The 27,010-nt window shown below is 36.0% G+C and overlaps 1 protein-coding gene across 6 annotated transcripts in view; it reads left to right on the top strand.

The window, feature by feature from the left end:
- FNDC3A (fibronectin type III domain containing 3A) overlaps nt 1–27,010 on the top strand; it is a 143,109-nt gene that overhangs the window by 77,350 nt on the left and 38,749 nt on the right. For 5 of the 6 annotated variants that reach the window (XM_042967852.1, XM_042967922.1, XM_042967702.1 and 2 more), the window contains 4 exons: nt 1,700–1,776; nt 17,051–17,291; nt 21,260–21,529; nt 22,660–22,718. In XM_042967852.1, coding sequence (XP_042823786.1) covers nt 1,700–1,776; nt 17,051–17,291; nt 21,260–21,529; nt 22,660–22,718 — 647 coding nt within the window. Of the gene's footprint in view, nt 1–1,699; nt 1,777–10,240; nt 10,327–17,050; nt 17,292–21,259; nt 21,530–22,659; nt 22,719–27,010 lie in introns of those variants that run through there. The other variant, XM_042967935.1, reaches the window with a different exon arrangement.

Below are 27,010 nucleotides of genomic sequence, written 5' to 3'. Positions count from 1 at the left end.
TTGGATGGGAAGATTATTTTGTTGAAAAAGTTATTTTTATAGTCATATAGAACATAATTTGGTAGTCTGCCCCCCACACAGGCACGTACCTATACACTCCTTACTTCCTCCTAACCACTTGAGTCTTTAACCTTTTCTCTCCCTTCCTCTTCTTTCTTTTGTCTCTCTCTTCCATCTTCCACCTCTTTCTTTCCCCGCCCCCCCCCCACCCAATTTCAGCTCTCTTCACTCTCTTGTCTTCTTCTTTACCCTTCCCTTTCTCCTGTTATCTCTTCCTTCTTTGCCCCCTCCCCTCCTCTTATCCCTGTATTTCTCCTCCATCCCTTCTTTTCTCCTCCCTCCCCTTAGCGTTTACCCTCATGTACCCCCCCCCCCCTTTTCCTGCATTCTCTTTTCTCTTTCCTTCTTACCACTCACTTCCTTTCCCCTGTCCCCACCACGAACCACTTTGTTGTTTGGTTGTTACTCCCCTCCTTGCCTAAGAGAGGAGAGTGGTTGTAATCTGGATTTGCTGTAACCTCCATGCTCTTCATTCTGTTTTCCTGAAGTATGTGTAATGTTACCAGTGAAATTTATTTCTTTTCTGCCCTATGATTAAGTTTTTTCTCCCTTTTTTTTTTTAAATAATTGATACCCATTATATGTACTCTGCAGGTTGAAATTCCACATATAAAAAGAACTCTTCCCCCATTACATTCTTCATTAGATTCTTGGGTACCTTTATTCCTAAGAAATGAGTGAGGCTCTTTGATAATGTTTAATCTCAAGTTATTAAAAACTAGTGGGTGAGGGGACAATGCAGTCTAAAGTTACAAGGAGAAAAGGATCTGAAAGTGAGATGCTTCTTTCAAAAAGTCGCATAAAACAATATTTGAGTTACTAGAAAAAATAAACACATTTTACAAATGTGCCTGTTTTATCCCACAAACATTAAGAGAGGAGATAAATAAGATAATCTTTATGAAAGTTATCTGGAAAGGATAACAGTAAAAATGAAATAAAATATAGAATGAGACAAGCTGAATTTTCCTTTTTTTTTTTTCCCCCAGAACTTTTGACTGTAAGAAACAAAAATTGTTCCTTGGCTAAATATGCATGTATAGGATTTTTCTAACTGTTCTCAAACCTCCACAGACCTGACTTACACATTACACAAGAGGCTTTGAACATTAACAAAGCAAATCCCAAATATCTTCTTCCTTTTACTGCTTTTCGCTCTTGACTTTTTTTTCTATTGTTTTTCAAAATATTACTTTTTATATTTTTCACTGATTTATATGCACAGTTTAGTTTGATTCTGGTCAGTGTTTCTGAATTTGCACAATCGTAAGATTCACTAGGTATATTTGTAGAGTAAATACACTGACTCAAGACCCCACTGTAAGTATAATAAATGGGAATCTCTAGAAGAACCTGGAAATTGATGTTTTAGAAAGCTCCCCAAGTGGCTGTTGTGATCACCAGAAGGGTTTCTGGTGAGAAATACAACTGCAGGTAAATAATACTCATTGTACTTTATAGGATAAACTTTTATGTTTTATAGCAGGTGAATCATCTGAATTTCTTTTCATAGTAACACAGTTACTGTTAATTTGAGTGTTTAGTTTAGATGAAGTATTCAAAGTCTAACTCAAATTGTTTTCAACTTTAGCTTGCTAAGTAATCCTGGATTAACACATCATTTCTGTGATCCGTTCAGGTCCTGCTCAGGTTCCAATGATGTCCCCAAACGGTTCTGTGCCTCCTATTTATGTGCCTCCTGGATACGCCCCACAGGTATGTTTTTATGTTCTTGTTATATCTACATAATAGGGATCATAATGTTATTGTTTTGACTTTAATTCAGATAAAAAATACCATTTCAGTACTGAAGCTTAACCCAGTACAGTATATCTTTGGTAAGCCTATTTCAAGTATTTTTTTTTATATTTCTTTTTTTTTTTTTTTTAACATGTATTTATTTATTTTTGAGAGAGAGAGTGCATGAGAGGTAGGGGCAGAAAGAGATGGAGAGAGAGAATACCAAGTAGGCTCTGCACCGTTAACGCAGAGCCAGATACAGTGCTCAATCCCATGAACTGTGAGATTGTGACCTGAGCCAAAATCAAGAGTCAGACACTTAACACACTGAACCATCCAGGTGTTTGTATTTCAAGTATTTTAGTATGTTTAGTATATTTGGACAAGAGGAAAAATTAAGTTGACAGCATCATCATTTGGTCTTGTCTTTGGGTGTGGAATTATAATAGGAAATTAATTCTAGAACTTTATTTCCCTGAAAATGTGAATAATGTAAGTAATATCTTAAGGTTTAAAGGGCCTACAGTAACATTGTTTTAAATTAATCATTTGTTTAGAAGTAATCCTAGACAGTGTTCCATCCTTATTCATGTCTCACAGACACCCATCATAATTGTGTGGCACATTGTGGTACATAGAAGAAAATTTAGACCTATAGACCTACAGCTGTAAGGACTAAGGGAATTAGTATCATCACACACCTAATAATCCTGTCCTATGTATGCATCACTTGGGAAGCTCTGACTTAAAGAATAAGATACAGCTAACTTATTTGCACAGGCAAACCAAATTAAATTGTAAGGTCTCAGGTATTCAGTATCTTCTGCTCCTGAGATTCTGTGTAGTCTGTACTCATTGTCTCAAATACTTTTTGGAAATACTCAGTTTCTTTTTTTCGCACTAGAATTTACACTTGAAATTTTCTTCAGGCCCTCTCTTACTTCCTCCCTAATTATGTCAGAATATTGGTAGGATATTGTGGTGGATTCACTGTCCTTTCTGTGAAGCCCCATACTATAAATGGCAGCATAAGAAGACAATTCTGGTGAAGAGAATGGAAGTAGTATGAGAGTTAGAGTCAGAAAAGCTGGATCCATATCTTATTTCAGACTTTGCTGGCTGCATAGCCTTAGACAAATCAACTTCCTGAAGTCCCTGTGCCCTAACTGTAAGATGACATGATAACATATATGAGATAACATTTGAATAGTATTTGTAAGCTTTTCAGGAGCTGTCTCTATTTTTGTTTGACATATTGACTCTTTAATTTATTGTAGTCTGCATTCTGTCTATAGTATCCTGCTAAATCTGCTCTCTGATACGTACCAAACTCAAAGCCTTTTTTCCAACATAATCCTCTTTGACCCCTAAACATTTGACACCATTGTTAGGATTTACCCTGGATTTCCTTGACATAATGCTGTCCTGATTCTTTCTGCTTTTCTAATTGTTCCTTCTCAGACCTTTCTCTACTTACATAAAGACCATATCTGGTCTTTTCTCTCTGGTGTAGTTCAGTTCAACAAGCATGTATTGAATGCACCATGTACTAAGCTCCGTATTTGGTGCTAGTGATATAAAGATGTATTTGGTGCTACTGACAATTTATTTTGGTGCAACTAAAGAGTATCCTGCTGTTCTCTCCAGTAACAATACCTTTTATTTTTATGGCAAATTCCTACCCTTCTCATTTCATTTAATCATGACCTTCTAAAAGTTGATTTCCTTGAATGTTTCCAGGTGCCTCTCCTTTTGGGTTTCATGGCAGACTATGTATATCCCTCTTTTGATGAATTTCTCACACTGCTTAATTATTTTTCTCTCCTGAGAAGATCATGAACTCTTAACAGTTCCTGTACTTAGCAGTGTTCAACAAATATATATTGAGTGCTCATATATGTCAGGCAGTCTTCTAGATAATTATGAAATACCCATGAATAAGAGACAGATCTCTGTCTCTGTGTAGTTAACATTCTTGTGGAGAGAAGAAAACAATAAGCATAATACATGGATAAATTATGTCATGTGTTTGGTGGTAAGTGATGGGGTTAGACAAGGAAAGAAAACAGAGCTGGTTACATTTTAAAATAGGGTAATCAGAATAGGCATCATGGGAAAGGTGACATTTGAACCAAGTGTTGAAGGACAGGTAGGAGTTAGCCATGTATTTTGGTGGGGTGGAAGAAGAGGATTCTGAGAAATAACCAGTGCAAATGGCCCAAGATGAGAACATGCCTGGAAATGGCAAGCTGGTCACTCTGGCACTACTGAGTCCTCAAAGTAGTATAGTAAGTAATGAGGTCAGGGAGGGAACAGGACCAAATCATATAGGACTCATAACTTTATTTCCTCCATGCTGAGAACAGCATCAGTCGTATAGTAGGGACCCAATACATATTTGTAAATCAATCAAATAATCATCCAAATTGAGGTTCTTTAGCTTTATTTAGGCCAAGAGCCACTAAAATAATTTTCTTGTATTATTTCTTTTATCTTCTCATTTCTGTACCTATAAAGTACCTTTAGTTAGCTTGTTCACTCAATGAAGTCTAGATTTCTTGACATAAATAAGGTCTTACACAGTTCTGTTTTAGTATGTGTTTGTACCCCTCTCTTGGTATGTCTAATTGCATATCCATTTTTGCAGGCAAGTATCCAAATCACCCCAATAAAGCAAATATTGCAATAAAGGGAGTCAAATGAATTCTTTGATTTCCCAGTGCACATAAAAGTTACATTTATGGAGCGCCTAGGTTTTGAACCTTTGACTGTTGATTTGCACTCAGGTCATGAGCCCAGGCTCATGGGATTGAACCCTGCTTCATGCTCTGCACTGAGGGTGGAGCCTCCTTAAGATATTGTCTCTCTCTCTCTCTCTCTCTCTCTCTCTTTCTCTCTCTCTCTCTCTCTCTTTCTCTTTCTCTCCTTCTGCCCCTCTCCCCTCACCTCTTTCTAAAATTAAAAAAAAAATTATGTTTACACTATATTGTAGTCTGTTAAGTGCACAATAGCATTTTGTCTTAAAAAGTGTACATATTTTTATTTAAAAATATTTTGTTAGAAAATGCTATCATCTGAGCTTTCAGTCAATTATAATCATTTTGCTGGTGGAGGGTCTTGCCTTGATGTTGATGGCTCCTAACTGATCAGGGTGTTGCTTCCTGAAGGTTGGGGTAGCTATGGCAATTTCTTAAAATATGACAACAGTGAAGTTTACCACATTGATGGACTCTTTTTTTTCCACTAACAATTTGTCTGTAGTATGTGATGCTGTTTGATAGTATATTTTACCCACAGTAGAACTTCTTTCAAAGTCAGTCATTTCTCTTAAACTCTACCACTGCTTGCTTCATAAACTAAGTTTATGTAAAATTCTGAATCTTTTGTTGTCATTTTAACAGTCTTTACAGCATCTTCATCAGGAGTAGATTCCATCTCACGAACTCACTTATTTTTGTTCATCCATAAAAAGCAGCTCCTTGTCCATTAAAACTTTGTGGTGGGATTGCAGCATTTCAGTCCCATCTTCAGGCTCCACTTCTAGTTGTGGTTCTCCTGCTGTTTCTCCCACCTCTGCAGTTACTTCTCCACTGATGTCTTGAACCCTTGAAAGTCATCCATGAGGGTTGAAATCACCTTCTTCCAAACTCCTGTTAATGTTGATATTTTGACCTCTTCCCATGAATCATGAATGTTGTTCTTTTTTTTTAATCATGAACATTCCTCATGGCATCTAGAATGGTGAATCCTTTCTTGAAGGTTTTCAATTTACTTTTTCCAGATCCATTAGAGGAATCACTATCTATGGCAGCTATAGCCTTACAAAAAGTATTTCTTAAATAATGACTTGAAAGTCAAAATTACTCCTTGATCCACGGGCTGCAGAATGGATGTTGTGTTAGCACACATGAAAACAACATTAATCTCATTGTACATCTCCATCAGAGCTCTTGGCTGACCAGGTGCATTGACAGTGAGCAGTAATATTTTAAAAGGAATTTTTTTCTGAGCAGTAAGGTCTCAACAGTGGACTTAAAATAATTCAGTAAACCATGTTGTAAACAGATGTGCTATTATCCAGGCTTTATTGTTCCACTTATAGAGCACAGTAGATTTAGCATAATTCTTAAGAGCCCTAGGATTTTTGGAATGGTCAATGAGCATTGGCTTCAACTTAAAGTCACCAGCTGCATTAGCCCCCAACAGGAGAGTCAGCCTGTCCTTTGAAGCCTTAAAGACGGGCCTCAACTTCTCTCTAGCTGTGGAAGTCCTAGATGGCATTTTCTTCCAATAGATGGCTGTTTCATCTATGTTGAAAATCTGTTGTTTTATTAGCCACCTTCATTAATTATCTTTAGCTAGATACTCTGAATAACTTGCAGCTTCTGTATGGCACTTCTGCTTCCCTTTGTACTTTTGTGTAATAGAGATGGCTTCTTTACTTAAACCACATGACCTAACCTCTCCTAGCTTCAGACGTTTCTTCTGCAGCTTCCTCATTCCTCTCAGCCTTCTTAGAATTGAAGAGAGGGCTGTACCCTGGATTAAGTTTGATTAAAGGAAATGTCGTGGCTAGTCTGATCCTTTATTCAGACCACTAAAACTTCTTCATAGCAGCAATAAGGCTGTTCGCTTTCTTACCATTTGTGTGTTCATTGCAGTAGCACTTTTAATTTCATTCAAGAACTTTTCCTTTGCATTCACGACTTTGCTAACCGTTCAGTACAAGAGGCCTAGCTTTTGGCCTAGGTTGGCTTTCAACAGGACTTCCTTCCTGAACTTAATCGTTTCTATCTTTTTATTTAAAGTGAGAAACATGTGACTCTTCCTTTCACTTGAACACTTAGAGGCCATTTTAGGGTTATAATTGGCCTAATTTCAATATTGTTGTGTCTTGGGAAATAGGGAGACCTGAGGAGATGGAGATAGCAGATGGGGGAACAGCCGTTTGATGGAGCAGTCAGAACTCACAACATTTATTAGTTAAATCTGCCATATTATGTGGATGCAGTGCAGTTCATAGCACCCCAGACAATACAGTAGTAATATCACTGATCACCTTAGCAAATATAATAGTAATGAAAACGCTTAAGAGGTGCCTGGCTGTCTCTGTCAGTAGAGCACGCAACTCGTGTTCTTAGGGTCATGAGTTCAAGCTCCACATCGGGTGTGGAGCCTACGTTAAAAGAAAGAAAAGAAAAGAAAATGTTTGAAATATTGTGAGAATTACCAAAATGTGACACAGAAACTCCAAATGAGCAAATGCTATTGGAAGAATGGCACCAATAGACTTATTTGCCATATGGTTGCCACAGGCTTCCAGTTTTTGAAAAAATGCAGTGTTTATTTGCAAAGCTCAGTAAAGCACAGCACAATAAAACAAGGTATGCCTATATTCACACGCTCACCTGATATTTTCCTTTCTCCATGGTTTTGTTAAAGCTATTGTCTGAGGAATGCTACTCATTTGCTCATTTCTGCCTATAGAAAATCTACCCATGCTTGAGGACCTAGGTCAAATTATTTGTACCACCTCTTAGTTATATATTACATGCCACCAGTATTATAATTGTGGGATTTTATGGGATTTTACATTCCTTCAGGATAGGAGCTTCCTTTTAACTACTTTTGTTCTAGGAATAACTCAGATGCGGTTGATATTTCATAAATATTTGTCAAATAAGTGAATAAACTTAACAAAAATCTTACTGGAAGGATTATGTGAGGCTAGTGGGGCTACTATTATCTACCTTAATTGAAGATTAAGACTGTCTCTAGGAAATGTATCATTTTCAAGTACACAGGGCTAATCAAGAGACAAAAATCTATAATCTCATCATTATGGAAATAATCTAAGTACTCACTATGCAAAACTGGATTCTAGCATTTTGACATCACTGTCAAAATAACCCCCCATTTCCTAGCATCCACGATTTCTAAAGTTAGAAAATAGTTATTAAGAGCCAGGTTCTGGGCACAGCTAAGCACTTAGTAATTGTCCAAAATTTGACACATAAGGAAACATAATTTTCTTAGCAAATATGGAACCTGGGAGTTGAGCCAAATGTTAAGACACATAAATAGCTATAATAAGTATAGGTTGCATGTGGCTCAGCAGGAACCAAATGGCACACATGCTAAATGCGTGAATCCCGGAGCACCTCACCTGGGTGGCTCAGTTGGTTAAACGTCCAGCTTCAACTCAGGACATGATCTCATGGTTCCTGGGTTCGTGCTCTGCATCGGGCTCTGTGCTGACAGCTCAGAGCCTGGAACCTGCTTATTCTATGCCTTCCTCTCTTTCTGCCCCTCTCCTACTCACACATGCGCTGTCTCAAAAATAAATATAAAAATAAATAAATAAATAAATAAATAAATAAATAAATAAATAAATAAAAACATAATTTTTTTTAATTTAAATGCATTAATATTTGTCATCTATGGCCTTCTTTTAGACTTTTACGCAGTTATCTTCTTTTTTTGCAACAGGTTTCATTGCCTCTAATCCCTGCTATATGTATGTGTATCTTTTGGTGAAAGGCAGTGATCTAAAGAGGGCCAAAAATGTATGTTTGCTGTGTTATCATATAATTAAAGTACATACTAATAGGATTCAGCAAATTTATGCATCCTAAAAAGTTAGGTCAAGCAAGTAAGGACTACAGAAATAAAAATCCAGTGTTGGGATTGTTTAGCTCTTTTGCTGAGGAAATAATAATATTAGCTACCTTAGAGCATATTGGGGCAGGAAAGTAAAAGGTCCCAAAGGTACATAGATCTTAATTTAAGATTAAGATTAAGATTTTTTTTTTAATTTTTTAATATTTACTTTTAGGAGAGAGAGAGCACAAGCAAGGGAGGGGCAGACAGAGAGGGAGACAACAGAATCCAAAGCAGGCTCCAGGCTCTGAGCTATCAAGCACAGAGCCCAACACAGGGTTCGAACCCACGAACCAGGAGATCATGACCTGAGTCAAAGTCAGACGCTTAACTGCCTGAGCTACGCAAGATTAAGATCAAGATTAAACAAAAGTACTTACGGGGAAAACATATGAAGAAATTATGATTTACCTAGGATATATCAGCCTTTAAATTTGTGATGTTTGCACCAATGGCATGCCCCTATTAAGTTTAGAAGCACTTCAGATATTAACTCATCATTTACTCATACGTATATTTTAACTTCATTTTTAACAACATTAGGGTATCAGTAACTTAAGGAATAATTGGTTCTGTTTTTCTCATTTGATATTTGCAAAACCCAAACCTATTAATGTTAAAGTTGCTAATATTGTACTGTACTTCCTCTGTATTCTTATTCAAGACTTCTATATTATTGTTTATTTTATAATCTTTGTACTTTATTGCTCTATACTTCAGCATTCTACTCAAAAGTAATGGGAACCTGCATTTATTCTGTTTACCTTAAGTTTTGAAAAGAAGGTTGCTATTATAAAAATGTAAAATGCCCTTGCCTTGAGAGGCATAGAGTTCGTAAAGACAGTTTTCCCCCTTTGCCACTAGTGAACAAAAATAGTTCTTAAAATAGTCACTTAATTTTTAGTTACATAACTTATATTGTTGGGTCAGAAAATGAATCCTCATTTTTAGAAATCATTACTTTTTAAAAAGCATTTTTTATTAACCATGAAACTATATAAGATACTGTCCAATATGAGAGACCTAAAACTAGTTAAAATGATATGCAGAAAGAAAAATTGTTCACTAGATTCTTAAATATAAAGGAACATTAATTTTACGAACAAGCTAATAGAAAATAGAAAATGTATTCAGTGATAATGCATAAGTATAGTTGTATATTTTAAATATATATTTTTCTGATCATGATTATGTAGAAAACTTGGAAAGGGTAAAAATAGGGCAGGAAAAAGAATTGCACTGAATGTTATAACCTAGAGTCACACTCTGTAAACATGTATTTCCCTTTAGCCTTTTGATGAACTACAAAATTACAAACATAATTTTAGACATAACCTTAATGAGCTTTATAGTTTAACAAGAAAGGGAAGCTTGTGAGAGACTGACCTGCTTCAGCAGAAGCAGAAATATGTGCCAACTGAACTAAGATATCAAATGGGGAAACAAAAACTATAAAACTCAAAACACAAAGCAAACTCAGACACACAAAACAGATGGTGATAGGAGGAGAAGGAACTTAATTTACTGGCAAATTATACTAACTTAGAGACCTGAAGAGCATTGCAGCACAGAATAACACTTGATATTTTAGTGATAAAATTAATGATTTATCAAGAAAAGATTATAGACTACCTGAATGGGATGCCTGAAAAGCAGCATCAAAAGTTCTCTCCTCCCTTTCTTTAATGACCCCCCTGTTTTTTTATGGAATGTGTGTTGTTATGGTGATGAGAGAGTACCTGACAGGAAGGGGATTGTAGATCTCCTAATGTGGGGAAAGGGGCTGTGTCAACTTCAGGAAAATTTCAGATTACTCCTTTGAGCTGGACTTGGGATTTCACTTTGCTTTTATGTCAGCACACAGCAGTGAGGCCTACTTTTTTCAAAGATTTTACATACCTGTCTGATCTCTGTCTTCTCTGTCTCTCCTTGGGAGAACAGCTAAAAGCCATGAGCAGCAGTGTAAGGGACTGCAAGGTAGTGGGGCTTAGATGTTTAGGTGCGGATAAAGAGTTATAATAGGAGTTGGAGATAAAGGTTGTGGTTACTTACTGACATTATGGTGTATGTATGTATAGTTAGGTATATAAATAAATATCTGTTGAATGAGTGGCCAGAAATACCTATATTATTATTTAATAACTTAAAGTGGGAATAGTTTTAGGTTCAGGGTGAAGCCATAGAAGTAGGTTGCTAAAAATTAAGCATAGGCAAAGGTTGTAAGAGTTGAGGAAGTTACAGAATTCTAATAGCATGGTGGTGTTAAGAGGGGAGAGAAGGTAATGTGGCATTCTAGTAGAACTAATGGAATACATTATTTCTGATCATATCATTGATTCAGCAAATTTCTTTGAGCATCTGCCATACCTAGGACTTGTTCCAGGTGTTAGGAAGAAGATGGTAAGCAGAACAGATTTGTCATTTATCATATATTCTGGTGGAGAACACAGATAGTAAATACAACCTCCTTTTTCTGCAGCCCCTTTTAATTATGTTTGTGTTCAATAAAGGGGGGAAAACAAAGCTTTGTCTCACTAGAAATTGTGTGGCATATGTGATTAGATGGTCAGATCTATGCGGATAGCCCTATTTAATTCTATTTCATTGTCTTATCTTTGTTTTAATTTTTTTTAACAAAGACTAATTTGTATTGTATTTTATCTTTTTTTCCCCACAATTTGTTGATTTTATTTTAATCATCACCATTGGTGTACCCTGTTAATATAAAATTCAGTGTCTACATGGTTGGTTTTTTGTCAGCAGCTGGACTTAGCGGATAGTTTGTGACCCCAGCCTCACCCTAAAGCTACTGGCTGTTCAGATGGTTACTTGAAGTGGAACAGTTCTCTACACTTTCTTGGTCCTAGTCTGCCTGGTTGTGTTTATTTTTTGGGTTTTTTTTCTGTTTCTTAGCTTTCTTTTTTAAAATTGTGTTAAAATATACATAACAAAATTTACCATTATAACTTTAAATGTACAGTTCAGTGGTATTAAGCATATTCTGTGTTGTACTCCCTTCACTACCATCTGTTTCTGAGCTCTTCAGTTGCAGAACTGAAACTGTACCAAATAAACAATAGCTTCCTATTCTTCTTTCCCACAGCTTATCTTTGTATTTTAAATGTTCGTTTTCAGAAGAAAAGTGGTTTTTAATTTCATAAGTAATTTAGCCATTTCTATTTAACCAGTGAGATATCTCACTTGTGTTGTGAAATTTAAAAAGACCCTGGAGGACAGGTACCTGTGGATTCTGTGTCTACAAAATGGATAGGACATGGAATTAAAGCCAAACTGCAAGAGTTCAAATACTGGCTCCTCCACTTACTGCCTGTGTGATCTTAGTGAGTTACTTAGCATCTGTATGCCTCAGTTTCCCCATCTGAAAAATGGAGATAATAGTACCTATTTGTAATATTGTTACAAGCATTAAATAGTTAATACGTGTCCCTTGAGGAACTTACAGTTAAGTTATAAAACACATGCATTTGGAAAGTTACAAACACTGCAGTGTTATAAATACCTACCAAGTGATACAGAATAAATGTAATAGAAATGATAAGAGGGAGAGGTCATTGAGATTGTGGTGTCGGGATAGGGTTCATGGAAATCAATCAAAATAAACCTTCTGCAGACCCCTAGCCCCGCATCTCTACCAACATTTGGGGTTACGTGTTCTGCCCTCTCATCTCAACTAACACTCTTCCTTTTCACCTAGAACAGAGACAGACTTTCCTGCTCCTGTCTAGACCCAGTGCCCCCATTGGAGTCTTGGATCCCATTCCCTTTTGCCTGCATTTTCTCCTCTCTCTTCCACATCATCAATTTCTTATTCTCTGATGGGTCATTCTGATTAGTATATTGGCATGTTGTAATTGCTCTCCCTAAAAACAAATTTTAAGATATTTGATTCTACTACTACTAGCCACCACTCTATTTCTATGTTCCCCTCTGCAGGAATAGTTCCCAAAATTGGGCTTTTATCTCTCTAATTCTGCTCCCCACTTTGTCTCTTACCCACTCCAGTCAGGGTCTGCCCCTGTGATTAGGGGATGAGGACCAAAACTGTCCTCATCCAAGTCACAGTGACTTTCACATTGCCAAATCCAGTGGTCAGCTTTTAGTCTTCATTTTACTTGACCTTTCAGCAGCAAAGTTGATCTTTCCTCCTTAATACACTTCACCAAACTTCCAGACTCCACAGTCCTCTTCCTACCTTGCTTGGTTGCCCTTTTGCAGTCTTTTCAGAACTACAGACTAGTATATCTAACTACATACTCAACATTTCCACTTAGATGTCTCATAGACATAAGCAAATTCATGTGTCCAAAACCTAAAACTCCAAATCTCACCCCCCAAAATAATTTATTCTACCCTACAGCCTTCCCCTTCACAGTTGATGGAACACCACCCTTCCATAACTTCTTGTTCTCACTTCTCCAGTGGTGTCATCAGCTAATCTTGTTGTTCTGCCTTCAAATATATGCAGAATGCGGATGTCTTTTTACCACCTGCTCCAACCCACCACCATTTCTTGCCTAGATACTGCAATAGCTTCCTGTTTTCCTTGGTTTCCCTGTTTTTTTCCCTTGCCCTACAATCTATTCTCAACTCAGTAGCCAGAGAGTAATCCTATTAATTGTAAGGTTATATCAAGATTTCTCAACTTTGACACTACAAACATTTTATTAGGCCCGATAATTTTTGTTATAGGGAATTGTCTGCTGTGTTGTAGGGTATTGAGCAGCATCTCTGACCGTTCTACCTACTAGATTCTGGTAGTATCTGCCCCCCAGTTGTGACAGCCAAAAATGTCTCCAGATACTGCCAAATGCCCTTTAGGGGGACAAAATCACCTCTGGCTAGGCACCAGTGGCTTATATCACCCTTCTGCCCAAAACTTTGTGATTGTTTTCCCTTTCACTGAGAGTAAATACTGAAGTCCATGTATTTAATAGCTCATATGGCCCTACCTGACCTGGCCACTCCCTTTAACTCTTTGACCTTACCTGCTTCTACCCTTCCTTCTTACACTGAGCCAGTTGCACTGACTTCCTACTAAAGCTACTTATATCTATTAGGGGCTTTGTTCTGTTTTCTCTGCCCAGAACACACTTCCAGATTTCTCCATGGCTAATTCCTTCAGTTCTGCTCAAATTTCATTTTGCCAATAAGGCGTATCCTAGTCACTCTGTCTTATCTGCAATCTGTCCTACTCCCACAATACTTCTGGTCTCACTTACCTGTTTTTCCCCCCATAATATTTATCACCTTGCAAAATTATATAAATGATTTACTTCTGTTTTTGTGTTTATCCTCCCTATTAGTGTATGTGACCCTACGAAGACATTACTCACATTAGTTTCTTGCCTTAATTATTACCAATGTCTTTGTTGTGGTCAAAAACAAATTATTTTTTAGGGGTGCCTGGTCAGTTAAGCATCCAGCTCTTGATTTTGGCTCAGGTCACGATCTCCCAGTTTGTGAGATCGAGCCCTGCTGTCAGTGCAGAGCCTGCTTGGGATTCTGTCTCTCTCTCGCTCTCTGCCCCTCCCCCTGCTCACGCTCTCTCTCAAAATAAAAATCAATAAACTTTAAAAAATGCTTTTAAAATGAATGGAGAAGGTAAAGTTAGAGCTAGATATGGAAGGATGGATGGGATTTGTGTAGTTATAGATTAAGGGGAGGCAAAGAGTAGAAGAAAGATGGCACAAACAAAAGTCCAAGATACAGAAATGTATAGGTCTGTATGAAGATAGGTTTTTAGTATACCAGCCTGGCTGGAGTTAAGGGTTCAGGATTTGGTGTAGAAGAAAAATACATCTAGGAAGGTAGGTTGGAGCAAGACTGAACAGTGTCAGAGAATATGGACTGTAATCCTATCAACAACGGGAGTCATTTAATATTTGTGAGTTGGAGAGTTGATAATGGTGAAAGTAGTGTATTGCAACAGACACTGGTTTGGCTTATTCAAAATCCACTCCAGACTCCTAATGTCCCTTCCTGTGGGTTAGAGGCTGAAAAGCTATGGTTTCCAGATTCTCCAGCTAGGGATCCAGATATTTCATTTCTACCAATTACATACACTTGTCTGAGGCTTTAAATTCAAAACTGAGTTAAAATAGGGAGAAAAGCAGGATATGTGACATTTATTTTGCTGGAAGCAAGGCATTTATAGTTCTAGAGTTAGTATGTAAAAAACAGCGAAGTCATTTGGTCTTCTAGTCCTATGTTACAAGTCCTCTCCTACTCCAACAGGTAAGGGTAGTTTAATAGGCTGTTTTAATTGTAACTATAATTTTTCTAAAGCAATAATTATTTATTTGTAATTTAAGCTTATCTATACCTAAACAAGTGTGTTTTCTAATATATCTACCAAGCATGTATATATTTATAATACAAAAATTGCTACTTTTTTTTTTTTTTAAGTCTATTTATGTAATCTCTACCCCCAGCATGGGGCTCAAACTCATAACCCCAGGGTCAAGAGTTGCATGCTTTTCCTATTGAGACAACCATGCACCCCCAAAATTTGCTATTCTTAAGAAAACTTGGGGTGCCTTGGTGGCTCAGTCGGTTAAGCGTCTGACTTTGGCTCAGGTCATGATTTCGTAGTTTCTAAATTCTAGCCCTGCGTCAGGCTCTGTGCTGACAGCTCAGCCTGGAGTCTGCTTCAGATTCTGTGTCTCCCTCTCTCTGCCTCTCCCCCACTTGTGCTCGCTTGCTCTCTCTCTCAAAAATAAATAAACATTTTCTTTAAAAAAAAGCTTTTAATAAATAAATAAAAAGAATAGTAAAACTTGTTCTTCCTGAAAATAGCAGGATTTGCCTTTAAGTTAGCGCTTTGCATTTCAATAATTTTCTGTTTCTTTAGGAAGAGGAAAAGTATTATTATTGATTTCTTATACCTTGATAGTAATCTTGTAAGTCTAAAAAGGTAAGGGCCCTTGGGGCACCTGGGTAGCTCAGTCGGTTAAGCATCAGACTTCGGCTCAGGTCATGATCTGTATGTGGGTTTGACCCTGCATCAGGCTCTGTGCTGACAGCTCAGAGCCTGGAGCCTCCTTTGGATTCTGTGTCTCCCTCTCTATCTGCCCCTTCCCCGCTTACTCTCTGTCTCTCTCAAAAATAAATAAAAGTTTAAAAACAATTAAAAAATAAATAAAAATAAAAAGGTAGGGGCCCTGTTTTGGTAGAAGAATTCCTAATTTTGAGATAAAATCCTATATCCAGAAGGCTTTCCTTGTAGCTCCAATGAGGTTCAAAGGGAATAAATCTGTCATTTTAAAAACTCCTTTCCTACAGTTTAAACCCCATTTCAAAAAGGTATGATTTCTAAGATTAGGGTATGGGTTAGGGCCAGAATAATGGTTAAGGTTAGGGACAGTGTGAGGATATGTGCCTATTATCCAGTACTTCAGAGACCTCTCCAGAAGGATAGCTTCAGGGTTAAGGTTAGAGGTTAGAGTTAGGCACATACCCTCACACTGTCCCTAACCCTAACTCTAACCATTCTTCTGTCACTAAACCGAACCCTAATACTAGATCTGAGGGGAAAAAAAGATTTGGTGTATATATAAAATGGAATATTACTCAGCCATAAAAATGAATGAAATCTTGCCATTTGCAACAACACAGATGAAGCTAGAGAGTATTTATTATGCCAAGCAGAATAAGTCAGAGAAAAACAAATACTAGATGACTTCACACATATGTGGAATTTTAAGAAACAAAACAAACGAGCAGATGGAAAAAAAAAAAAAAAAGGAGCAGAGAGGCAAACCAAGAAATAGGCACTTAACTATAGATAACACACAGATGGTTACAAGAGCGGGGGCGGTGGGGTGTGGGGAGTTGGCGTTAAATAGGTGATGGAGAATAAGGAGTGCACTTGTGAGGAGCATCCAGGGTTGTATGGAAGTGTTAACTCACTATATTGTACACCAGAATCTAATTTGACACTGTATGTTAACCAACTGGAATTAAAATAAAAACTTTAAGAAAATATATAATTTCTAAAACTGAAAGCCACAGATACTTTGCTTAACTGGGAGTTAATAATATATTAGGTGTTTGTCTCCCTTGAAAAGATCCTCAACTGTTAAAATTCTCCTGGTCATGGTCATAAGAATTTTGTACCTAAATGCAATATATGGTTGATTTTAGATACCTGGATCCAGTTTTTTTCCCCATATCTATTTCACAGTTTGTGTTCTTTCCACAGCTTATTCCTACCCATAATATGGAAAAGGAAATTAATTCCTAATCCTGTTGTTATTTGACCCAAAAATTTCCTTGAGTCTCCTTTTGTTGTTAACGCATCACTAAATGCACATAACACATAGGAATAAATACCTGATATTGTAGTTCATTATTTGTATTATTATTTAGCTAATCTCATCAGTGTTTTAAGATTTATATTGCATTGTATAATAAAAACTACCTCATCTTGTTCACTACTAATTCGTGTGTACTTAGTGTATTTAATATGAACTTCTAATGAACTTCTAATGCTATAAAAATTCCTACTCTAACCTTTTACAAAAGAATTGCTTATATCTTATGGAAGAAATGTTTAATGTTCAATTTGTAGGTTATTGAAGACAATGGTGTTCGGAGAGTTGTTGTGGTTCCTCAGGCACCAGAGTTTCATCCTGGTGGTCACACAGTTATACACCGTTCTCCACATCCTCCTCCTCTGCCTGGTTTCATTCCTGTCCCAACCATGATGCCCCCTCCACCACGCCATATGTACTCACCAGTGACCGGAGCTGGAGACATGGCAACACAGTATATGCCACAGTATCAATCTTCTCAAGTATATGGAGATGTAGGTAAGATAAAAAATATTCCTATTTTATGGAATTAGTTCTTCTTTACTTGGATAGAACAGATGCTGTCTATCCTCCTATTATATAAAAGAAATGACCAACCTAGTGTCATACTCATGTTCTCTTGCCCAAGCACTGTGTTAAGTATTTAATCCTCATGATCACCCTTCAAAGCAAAAAGTAAACAAAATCAAAAAGGTAAAATAACTTCTATCATGCAGCAATATTTAGTGAGGATATATTCAAACCAGAGCTTTTCTTCTCTGTCTTGCCAACTAGGCTCTGAGGAAAGTTTTCAGCCAGGAGTAATCATACTATTGTTAAATCCTTAAAGCTGTGATGCCACTTACCAAAGTTGCTAGGTTATGTAAAGGACTGAAAAAACAAAATAAGATACAACATTGGCCCCCAGGGAGTTAACAAATTATTGGGAAGAATAGACAACCACACACACATCCACAAAGAAGTAATCTTATTCTTTCCTATGGGTTTAAATACCATATACTAATTCCTCTCAGATTTGTATCTCCAGCCAAAACCTGGCCTCTAAGCTTCAGAAGGCTTAATTTCTTCTTGATACCTCCACTTAAATGTCTCATGCATCTCAGTTATATTGTTTCTAAACATAAATCTCAATTATGTAGCCTGCTTTTTCTCTGTCGTCTTTGTCTTGATACGTGATACCACTGCCACTCAGTTTGCTCAAGTGAAAGGCATATAGTCAAATTTGATTGTTACTTCTTTAACCCCTGCATCAATTGTTACCAGCTTTACTTTCAGAAGTTTCCCAGTTTTATCTACTTTTTTCCCCACTTCTACTCAGATCTAGTCCACTGTCAGCTCTTGTCAGAACAACTGCAAGAGCAGTTTTCCAGTTGGTTCTCTGCTGTCATTCTTGCCCCCAGCCATCCAAGCTCAGCCAGAGTGATCATTTTAAAATATAAATCTGATTTCTATTTTTATTTAAACTTTTCATTTTATTTAGAATAAAATCCTGAACCTTGCCTTAGACCAGGATTTCTCAACCTCTGTACTCTTGATATTTGGGAATGGATGAGTCTTTGTTTTGGAGCACAAAACTGCATTGTAGGATATTCAGGAGAAGCCATGCTGTCTACCTACCAGATGACAGTAGCATATCAACCCACCCTCCCCTATCCTCACCCAGTTGTGACAACTAAAATTATCTCCACACATTGCTGAATGAACCCTATGGGCCAAAATTGGCCCTGGTTGCAAACCACTGGCCTGGATAAGGCCCTGCCCTGTGGCCTCTGACTGCTTTGTTCCACTTGTCCCCAACCCACCCCCTTCAGCTTTTCAAAACCTCCAAGCTCTTTTTGAGAACACCATGTTCTCTCCACCAGGAATGCTCTTTTCCCTTTTCTGTGGAAGGCTCTGTTTTTTTCCCGATAGATTTCAGCTTTCATAGAGACCCTCTGTGATCTTATCAGTCACTCACACTGAAACCTGTTTCCTTCACAGAACTTAACACAGTTTGATTTTGTTTTAATTTGTATGTCTGTCTTCGTTGTTTGACAGTAAACCCCCTGAGAACTAAATCTTTTTTATTTGTCACCTGCACTTAGTAGTATCTATCATTAATGTTTAGTAAATTTACAGAGTAAACAACTCTAAATATAGAACTTTAAATACACAGCATAGCCTATAAGCAGTATCTTATATGTTATGTCATGTATCATATATACTTTTCAAACTTAACTTCTGTTGCCCAAGTAATGCATATTGATTCTGTGGGTCTGGGTGGAGTTTGGATTTCTGCATCTCTAACAAACTCCCAGGTAAGGCTCATGCAGTGGTCCAGTGAAAACTTGAGTAGTAAGAGTTTATACTACAAATCAGTCTCATTCTTCTATTATGACTTATTTTTAAAAAGGTGTTTGAGAAAATTACAATAAAAAACTAGATGTGATAATTATTGCTATTTCGCATTGTTAGAACCCATTGTTGTTCAGAGGGGATATTAGAATACGTGGATATGATTCATAATGTTGTGAAGGAAAGTGAAAAATACAAACCCATTAAAGGGTACAAATTTAAAAACTAGCTACCCGGTGATGGAAGACAAGAGTCGTATTGTATTTAAGATTATAAGCCAAAGCATCCGCCACTGGATCCAAATAACAGTTTTATAACCAGTAGCTGCCTCCATGAAAAGGAAATTCTAGCTCCTTCATATAAATATATGCACAATATGTATATTTGATATAAATGTTCAATCAATATGTTGTTTTATGTCTAGCATTTTTTCATTTAGGCTATTTAAGGCTTAGTTCAAGAGTGTAGCATGATGATACTCCCTGCTTATGGCTGAAAAGTACTACATTATGTGGATATAACATTGTTTACTCATTTATTAACCGATGGGCATTTGAGTTATTTCCACTTTTTGTCTATTATGAATAATGATGCCTTGACAGTTGTAAACAAGTAGACAGGTTTTCACTTCTGGGTATATATCTAAGAGTGGAATTGCTGGCTTATATAGTAATTTTATGTTTAACTTCTTGAGAAGCTGCAAAACTTGTCCTTAGTGTTTGCACTATTTTACATTTCTATCAGCAATGTGTGAGGGTTCTAATTTCTCCATATCCTTGTTAAAACTTGATTCTAGCCATTCTGGTAAGTATGAACTTTTGTCTCATTGTGGTTTTGATTTGCTTGTCTCATTACTGATATTGAACATCTTTTCATTTGCTTTAGTGGCCATTTGTTTATCTTTTTTCAAGAGATGTCCGTTCAAATCCTGCACTCATTTTTTTTATTTGGGTTATTTGTCTTTTTATTGTTGAGCTGTAATAGTTTTGATGTATTCTGGATACAAGTCCTTATCAGATTTATGATATGCAGGTATTTTCTCCCATATTGTCTTTTCACTTTCTCAGTGGTATCCTTTAATGCAGAAAAGAAAATTTTGGTGAATCTGATTTATTTTTCTTGGATTGCTTGTGCTTTTGGTGTCGTATCAAAGAAACTATTATCTAACCCAAAGTCATACAGATTTACAGCTGTGTTTCCTTCTATGAGTTTAATAGTTTTACTTCCTACATTTAGGTCTTTGACTCATTTTAATTTTTGTATATGGTGTGAGGTAGGTGTCCAGACTCATTCTTTTACATGTAGATAACCAAATGCCTATTTTTTTTTTTATGCTAATGTTTTATGTACCTATCCTTGTGATACTCATTTCAAGAGTATTGTACTAATTTTCTTAAAACACTGATAAATGAAAACTTTACTAAGATTTTTGAGGCTTTTTAAAAAATATTTTTCTCATTACAGATTTTAAATTGAAACTAAAAAACTCTGAAGACAATTAATTTAACAATATTTTTGGAGTTTATTGATTTTATTATAGTGTTATGTGACTTTTAGTAAAATAAATATGTTCTTCTGAATTACACCCTTGAGTTTATGATATACAGAGATGCAGTATTTTGTACCTGGATTCTGTTCTTAGTAAACAATCGAACTTTTTTTCCTTAATTCCTAAAACTTTATTTTTCAGTGATGATTTGGTTTGTGGTGTTTTGTTTTTTGTTTTGTTTTAGTCGTCAGGGAATTTAGGCAGGTGGTGGTTTTCTGTTTACGTATTTTATATGTTTGAAGTTGAAAGAGATGCTAAAAATGATGGCTACAAAAGAGCAGAAGAAAAAAAGAACTGTACACATTTCAGTTCAGATCTTATTCCCCACCTATGATTATCATAACGTACCACCAAGCTGCTTCTGTGTAGATTAATAGTTAATTGGGAAAAGATGAAGAAGAGAAATATCTCTAAATTTATTTGATATATATAATTATAATCAAAAAGCTTGGTTCTGTCAGTTGATGGATAAATAGAAATAGCTTTGTTTTGCAGAATTATTCTTTGTAATGTTTCATAATAATTTTTATATAATGTAATGATAAATTTACTTCCCATTCCTTCTATTTTTATTTCTTCTTAGATGCTCACTCTACACATGGAAGGTCCAACTTTAGAGATGAAAGATCTAGCAAAACATATGAACGTTTGCAGAAAAAATTAAAGGATCGCCAAGGAACACAGAAGGATAAAATGAGCAGTCCACCATCATCACCCCAGAAATGCCCTTCTCCCATAAATGAACATAATGGGCTTATAAAAGCGCAAAATGCTAGTGGTGTAAACATAGGATCAACAAAGAACAAGTCCGGGAAAGGGAAAGGTGGTGCACAAATTGATACAGAAATAGAAGGTAACTATTTAAAACACTCATCTATTCCTGTTGGTGCTTTTCATCATTATTTAATCAACCAAAAGTATATTCTTTCAGTTATTTCATCATGCTCCAGATAAGCTGTAGATTAATAACACTTCTAAATGTGAGAAAAAGTTTTAGAACCCAAATTGTTGCTAGGGTACTTCTTTTTACAATTTGGGAAAGCTCAATTAGTAATTTCCCTTATATTGTAAATTTTACTAGCCAAGAGAAATTTCTGTCTGAAAGAAAAACCCTAATAAAGTTCATTCAGATTCATTTTCCTCTCTTTCTGTGCCTTTGACATGGCTGTTCTGGTTTTTATCAACTTCAGTTTTTTATTTCTCCCAACTTCTTTATATGTAAGTCCTTGAAAGCAACTCATTGTGTCATTTACCAGTCTATCTATATACTCTGTAGTTAGGATTGAGTAGTCTCCATTACTTTCTTCAGAAGTTTTTTCTCTTAAATCCCCATATTTCCTTAGGAACCTTCCCCAGCTTGTGAGTAATTTCTACTATATGAACTCGGAGCACTACTTCCTTTTCTTTATGATTCCATTCCTCACCAACACATTTTAATGCTTTAACAACCTCATAACTGTTATATTAACAAAAATATTTCCCCATAATTTTGAGACCTTCTGATCATTCTGAAATCAGAATGAATGATATTTCAGAAGAGTTAAGCTAAAGTTTCAGATATATCAGTTATGAATACAAGTTCTGGTCAAGTCATTTATATTTTGGGAACCATAGTTAAGACCTTTTAAGAAACAAATAGTTAACTTGTAACTGTTAAGAGGTAGGAGATTGGGAAATGAGAATTTCAGAGAGTATTTTTTTTAACTATGAAAAACAATATACTTTATATTAGAAAAACTTAGTGACTGGTTCAGATATATATATATATAATGGTATTATAATTAGTGATCACAGTTAAAATGGAAATAGAAACTGAAGTGAAGAATCCTGAAGAGCCACAAACTGCTGAATATGAACTAAAGTAAAAACTAGGAAATAAAAATCTCAGATTACAAACATAGTTTCAGAAGACACATTGTGGAAGGAGAGGGATGAATGTTTTTTAGTTCATTTTTTAATACTCTTTTTTTTTTTTTTTTTAAGAGAAAGATGAAGAAACTAAAGCTTTTGAAGCACTTCTTTCTAACATTGTCAAACCAGTGGTAAGTATTGTATGTATTTTCTTGACATTTATATTTAGTATTATTCACATAGGATTTTGGTATATTTTAATTAAGTCCTTTCTTAAAACCATATTAGAGGTACACGTGACTCTTGATCGTGGGGCCATGAGTTCGAGCCCCACATTGGGTATAGAAATTACTTAAATAAAAATTTAGGGTGCCTGGGTGGCTCAGTTGCTTAAGCGTCTGACTCTTGGTTTTGACTCAGGTCATGATCTCACAGTTCATGAGTTCGAGCCCCACATGCAGCTCCATGCAGACAGTGCAGACCCTGCCTGGGATTCTGTCTCCCTCTCTTCCTGCCCCTCCCCTGCTTGCTCGCTCTCTCTCAATCTCTCAAAAATAAGTAAATAAATTTAATATTTTTTTTTTAAAAAGCTGTATTATAAGTAATGTGATATCAATAATGGATCAGTGTAGATCTCATATAAGGAGAGATCTGTTGATCAGTGAAGCAGAATAGTCAGTCAAGAATTCATTTCTTTTATGTTTTTTTTTTTTATTTTTTGAGAGAGCGTGAGCAGGGGAGGGTCAGAGAGAGGATCCGAAGCAGGCTCTGTTGCTGACAGGCTGACACCAGCAAGCCCAATGCAGGGCTCAAACTCACGAGAGCCGTGAGATCACGACCTGAGCCGAAGTCGGACCCTCAACTGACTAAGCCACCCAGGCACCCCCAAGAATTCATTTTTTAAACTAGGATTTAATATATGCTTCATATGTCATTAAGCAATGACATTGAAAACCATTGGAAGAGACAAGGATGTAATAAATAATGTGAGTACCACTGATCATCAGTTTTTTAAAAATCTGTTTATACTATTTCCATGTGAAATGTATTCAGTTAACTCTAGATGTAAAAAGAATTAAACTATAGAAGAAAGTTAATATTCCCTAGCCCTTTATAAGTATAGATGTAACGGCAGAAATCAGAAAATCAGCAAAAGGTATGGCAGTAAAACTGGCTACGTAAAATTTTCTGCTTGTTTTTTAAATAGCCTAAGTAAAGGCTATCATTCCTAATAGGAAATATATTTACATCAGATTTGACATAAGATTAATTTTAAATGCTCATACAAATTGAATTTTTTAAGCCCATTAAAAAACGAGCTCCACTCTGACAGTGCAGAATCTGTTGTGTCTCCATCTCTCTCTGCCCCTCCTCTGCTCACTCACTCTCTCTCTCAAAACAGAACTGAGTTTATACATGTAAATTATAGAAACATGTGCAAAATTATTCCATAGTAATAGCTAATGCAAGTTTACTAGTGTCAGATTCTATTCAAAGTACTTCGAAAACATACCCATTATTTTCTTTAATTCCAGAACAACCTTCTGTGTACTATTTTCCCTATTTTACAGAAGACGAATCTGAAGCAAGAGCGGGTTTAATAAGTAGTATTGAAATTCAGTCAGTGTCCTTCCAAGATCTATGTATATCACTAGATTTACTAAAAAAAGAAATTTGCAAGCCTTAATAGGATTGGTATTTGAATGACATACTGGCTAATACCAGCAGTATTTACTTGTTATAGTATATAATATTAAAAGTGTAATTTTTCAGGCCATAAATTGTGGAATAATTCTTTTAAAGAATTTCTTGCCCAGCATTATGAGGAAGATGTAATTTTGTAAAATAAGTCCTGTGTCATAAAACAAAGTAATGCTGATTGTTTTGTTTTGCTTTGTTTTATTTTAGTTTGTTTTTATAGTTTGGGTAGCTATAACTCCTTTACTAAATTACTTGTGAGGTGTAGGTCAGGAGAGTGTGTGTGTGTGTGTGTGTGTGTGTGTGTGTGTGTGTGTGTGTGTGTGTGTAGTTGTTTTCACATGCTCTGGTTCATTTAGAGCATCAAACTAAATGAGTTTTCACTTATTCCATAAATATTTGACCAGTAATAAAATCCCACATGCTGTGCTAAAAGCTGGAGATAGGATGAAAAGCAAAGGATAGGTATGGCCCCTGCCCTCAGAGCTTCAGTTAGTAGAATAAATCATGCGGTAAATATAAAATTCTATCTGTGAAGTGCCAAAACAAAGAGATACAGTGCTATAAGAAAATACAATAATAGGGGGGCTAGGCCTTGACAGGGTGTCAAAATAAATTTCCCTAAGGAAGAATAATTGAACTGAAATTTAAAGAAAAAGTAGTAATTGGATGTTGTGGGCTATGGGTGGGGGTGGGAATTAGTGTGGGGAGAGTAGTGCAAAGTGACCAATGTTTGAAAAATACTGAACATGGCACATTTGAGAACCCCCCCCCCAAAAAAAAAAGCTCACTCAGTGTGACTCAGGTGCAGTGTGTAGGGGAGAACATGGTGCTAATCTCAGCCTCAGCTACACATTCAGGGGTTGAGTGACCTACAAGTCACTTAACCTTTCTGAAACTACTTCTTCCATAAAATGGAGTATAATGGTATTGTATTTCCTCACATGCTAGAAATAATTAACTGTATAGATGAAAGTATTTGTCTTTATTATTGGGCTTCTTTGAAACTGTTTTAAGTCTCATTCTGTCAAAATCTACTGACATCTTTTTTTTTTCTTTTTTCCTCCCTCCCACCCCCTATTTTAATAATGCTTAAAATTAGACATCGATTGCCTTTTATTCAGTACCTTTTTACTTTCAGAATTTTTATCCTCTCCTTTTCCTTTTAATGTTCACTGAAACGTCTGATGACTCCAGGTTTCCTTAGACTCGACCTTTGAGTTATCTTCAGAATAATTCTCTCACTTCCTGATCCCAGTATCCATACAAGGGGATTGTCATTTCAGTAGCTTCCTAACTACTGTTTTAGCTGAAAACAGCTGCTACCTAGAAGTGAGTTCAGTATGGAGGCATTGTGTAATGGGAAAAGAACTGATTTATTCAGGTCCTACTCACTACTAGTTGAGTGACTTCAAAGAAGTCACCTAATCTTTCTGAATACGTTTCTTCTGTAAAATGTATCTTTTTTGTCTTAGAGGGTAATTGCAAGAATCAAATGAGATGAATATAAAAGCAAATTTTACCTCTAAAGTAGCATACAAATAGAAGACTCATTTCAGATGATTTCCATATATTTATGTACTTATGTAAGTTCATAGGATATTTTACTGAAAAAAGTTACCAGGAATGGAATTCTTGAACTATAAAGTAAATTTTTATGATAGTTCCCAAGTAGCTCTACACAAAGATCATACCAATACATACTCTAATATATAGTCTTACCTACACTTAAGAGAGTGTACATTTCTCCAAACCCTGAACACAATGGTTATTACTAGCTTTTTAATCTTCCCAATGTGTTGGAAGAAAATTGGTACCTTGTCTTAATTTGCATTTATTTAATTATGAATGCAATTACATGAAAATAAACTAAAAATGGATTAAAGGTCTAAATTTGAGACCTGAAAACATAAAACTCCTAGAAAAAAACATGGGCAACAATTTGTTTGACATCAGCTATAGAACATTTTTCTATATATGTCTCCTTAGGCAAGGAAACAAAAGCAAAATTAAACTATTGGGACTACACCAGTATGAGATACCACTTTACACCTGTCAGAATGGCTAAAATCAAAAAGAATATAACAAATGTTGGCAAGGATGTGGAGAAAAAGGAACCCTCATACACTTTAATGGGAATGCAAATTGGTGTAGCCACTATGAAAAACAATATGGAGGTTCCTCAAAAAGTCAAAAACATAACTATTATATGATCCAGTAATTCGATTACTGGGTTTTTACCCAAAGAAAACAAAAACACTAATTCAACACTAATTCAAAAAGATCTATGCACTCTTATGTTACAGCACTACTTACAATAGCTAAGTATGGAAGCAATCCCAAGCATCCATTCATAGATGAATGAATAAAGATGTGGTATATAGGTAACATATATACAATGGAATATTACTCAGCCATAAAAAAGAATGAAATCTCACCATTTGCAACAACATGGATGGACCTAGAGAGTATAATGCTCAGTGAAATGAGTCAGAGAAAGACAAATATCATATGATTTCACTCCTATGTGGAATTTAAGAGGCAAAACAGATGAACAAACAAGAAAAGAGACCAAAAAACAGACTCTTAAATACATAGAACAAACTGGTGGTTGCCAGAGGGGAAATTAATGTGGGGATGGGTGAAAAAGATAAAGGGGATTAAGAATACATTATCAGGGGTGCTTGGCTGGCTCAGTTCAATGGAGCATGTGACTCTTGATCTTGGGGTTGTGAATTCAAGCCCCACAATGGGTTTAGAGTTTACTTAAAAATAAAATCTTAAA

The sequence above is a fragment of the Panthera tigris genome, chromosome A1, assembly GCF_018350195.1.
Source record: "Panthera tigris isolate Pti1 chromosome A1, P.tigris_Pti1_mat1.1, whole genome shotgun sequence".
NCBI lineage: Eukaryota > Metazoa > Chordata > Mammalia > Carnivora > Felidae > Panthera > Panthera tigris.
The sequence above is the reverse complement of the archived record's forward strand: the minus strand, read 5'-3'. Positions and strand labels throughout refer to the sequence as shown.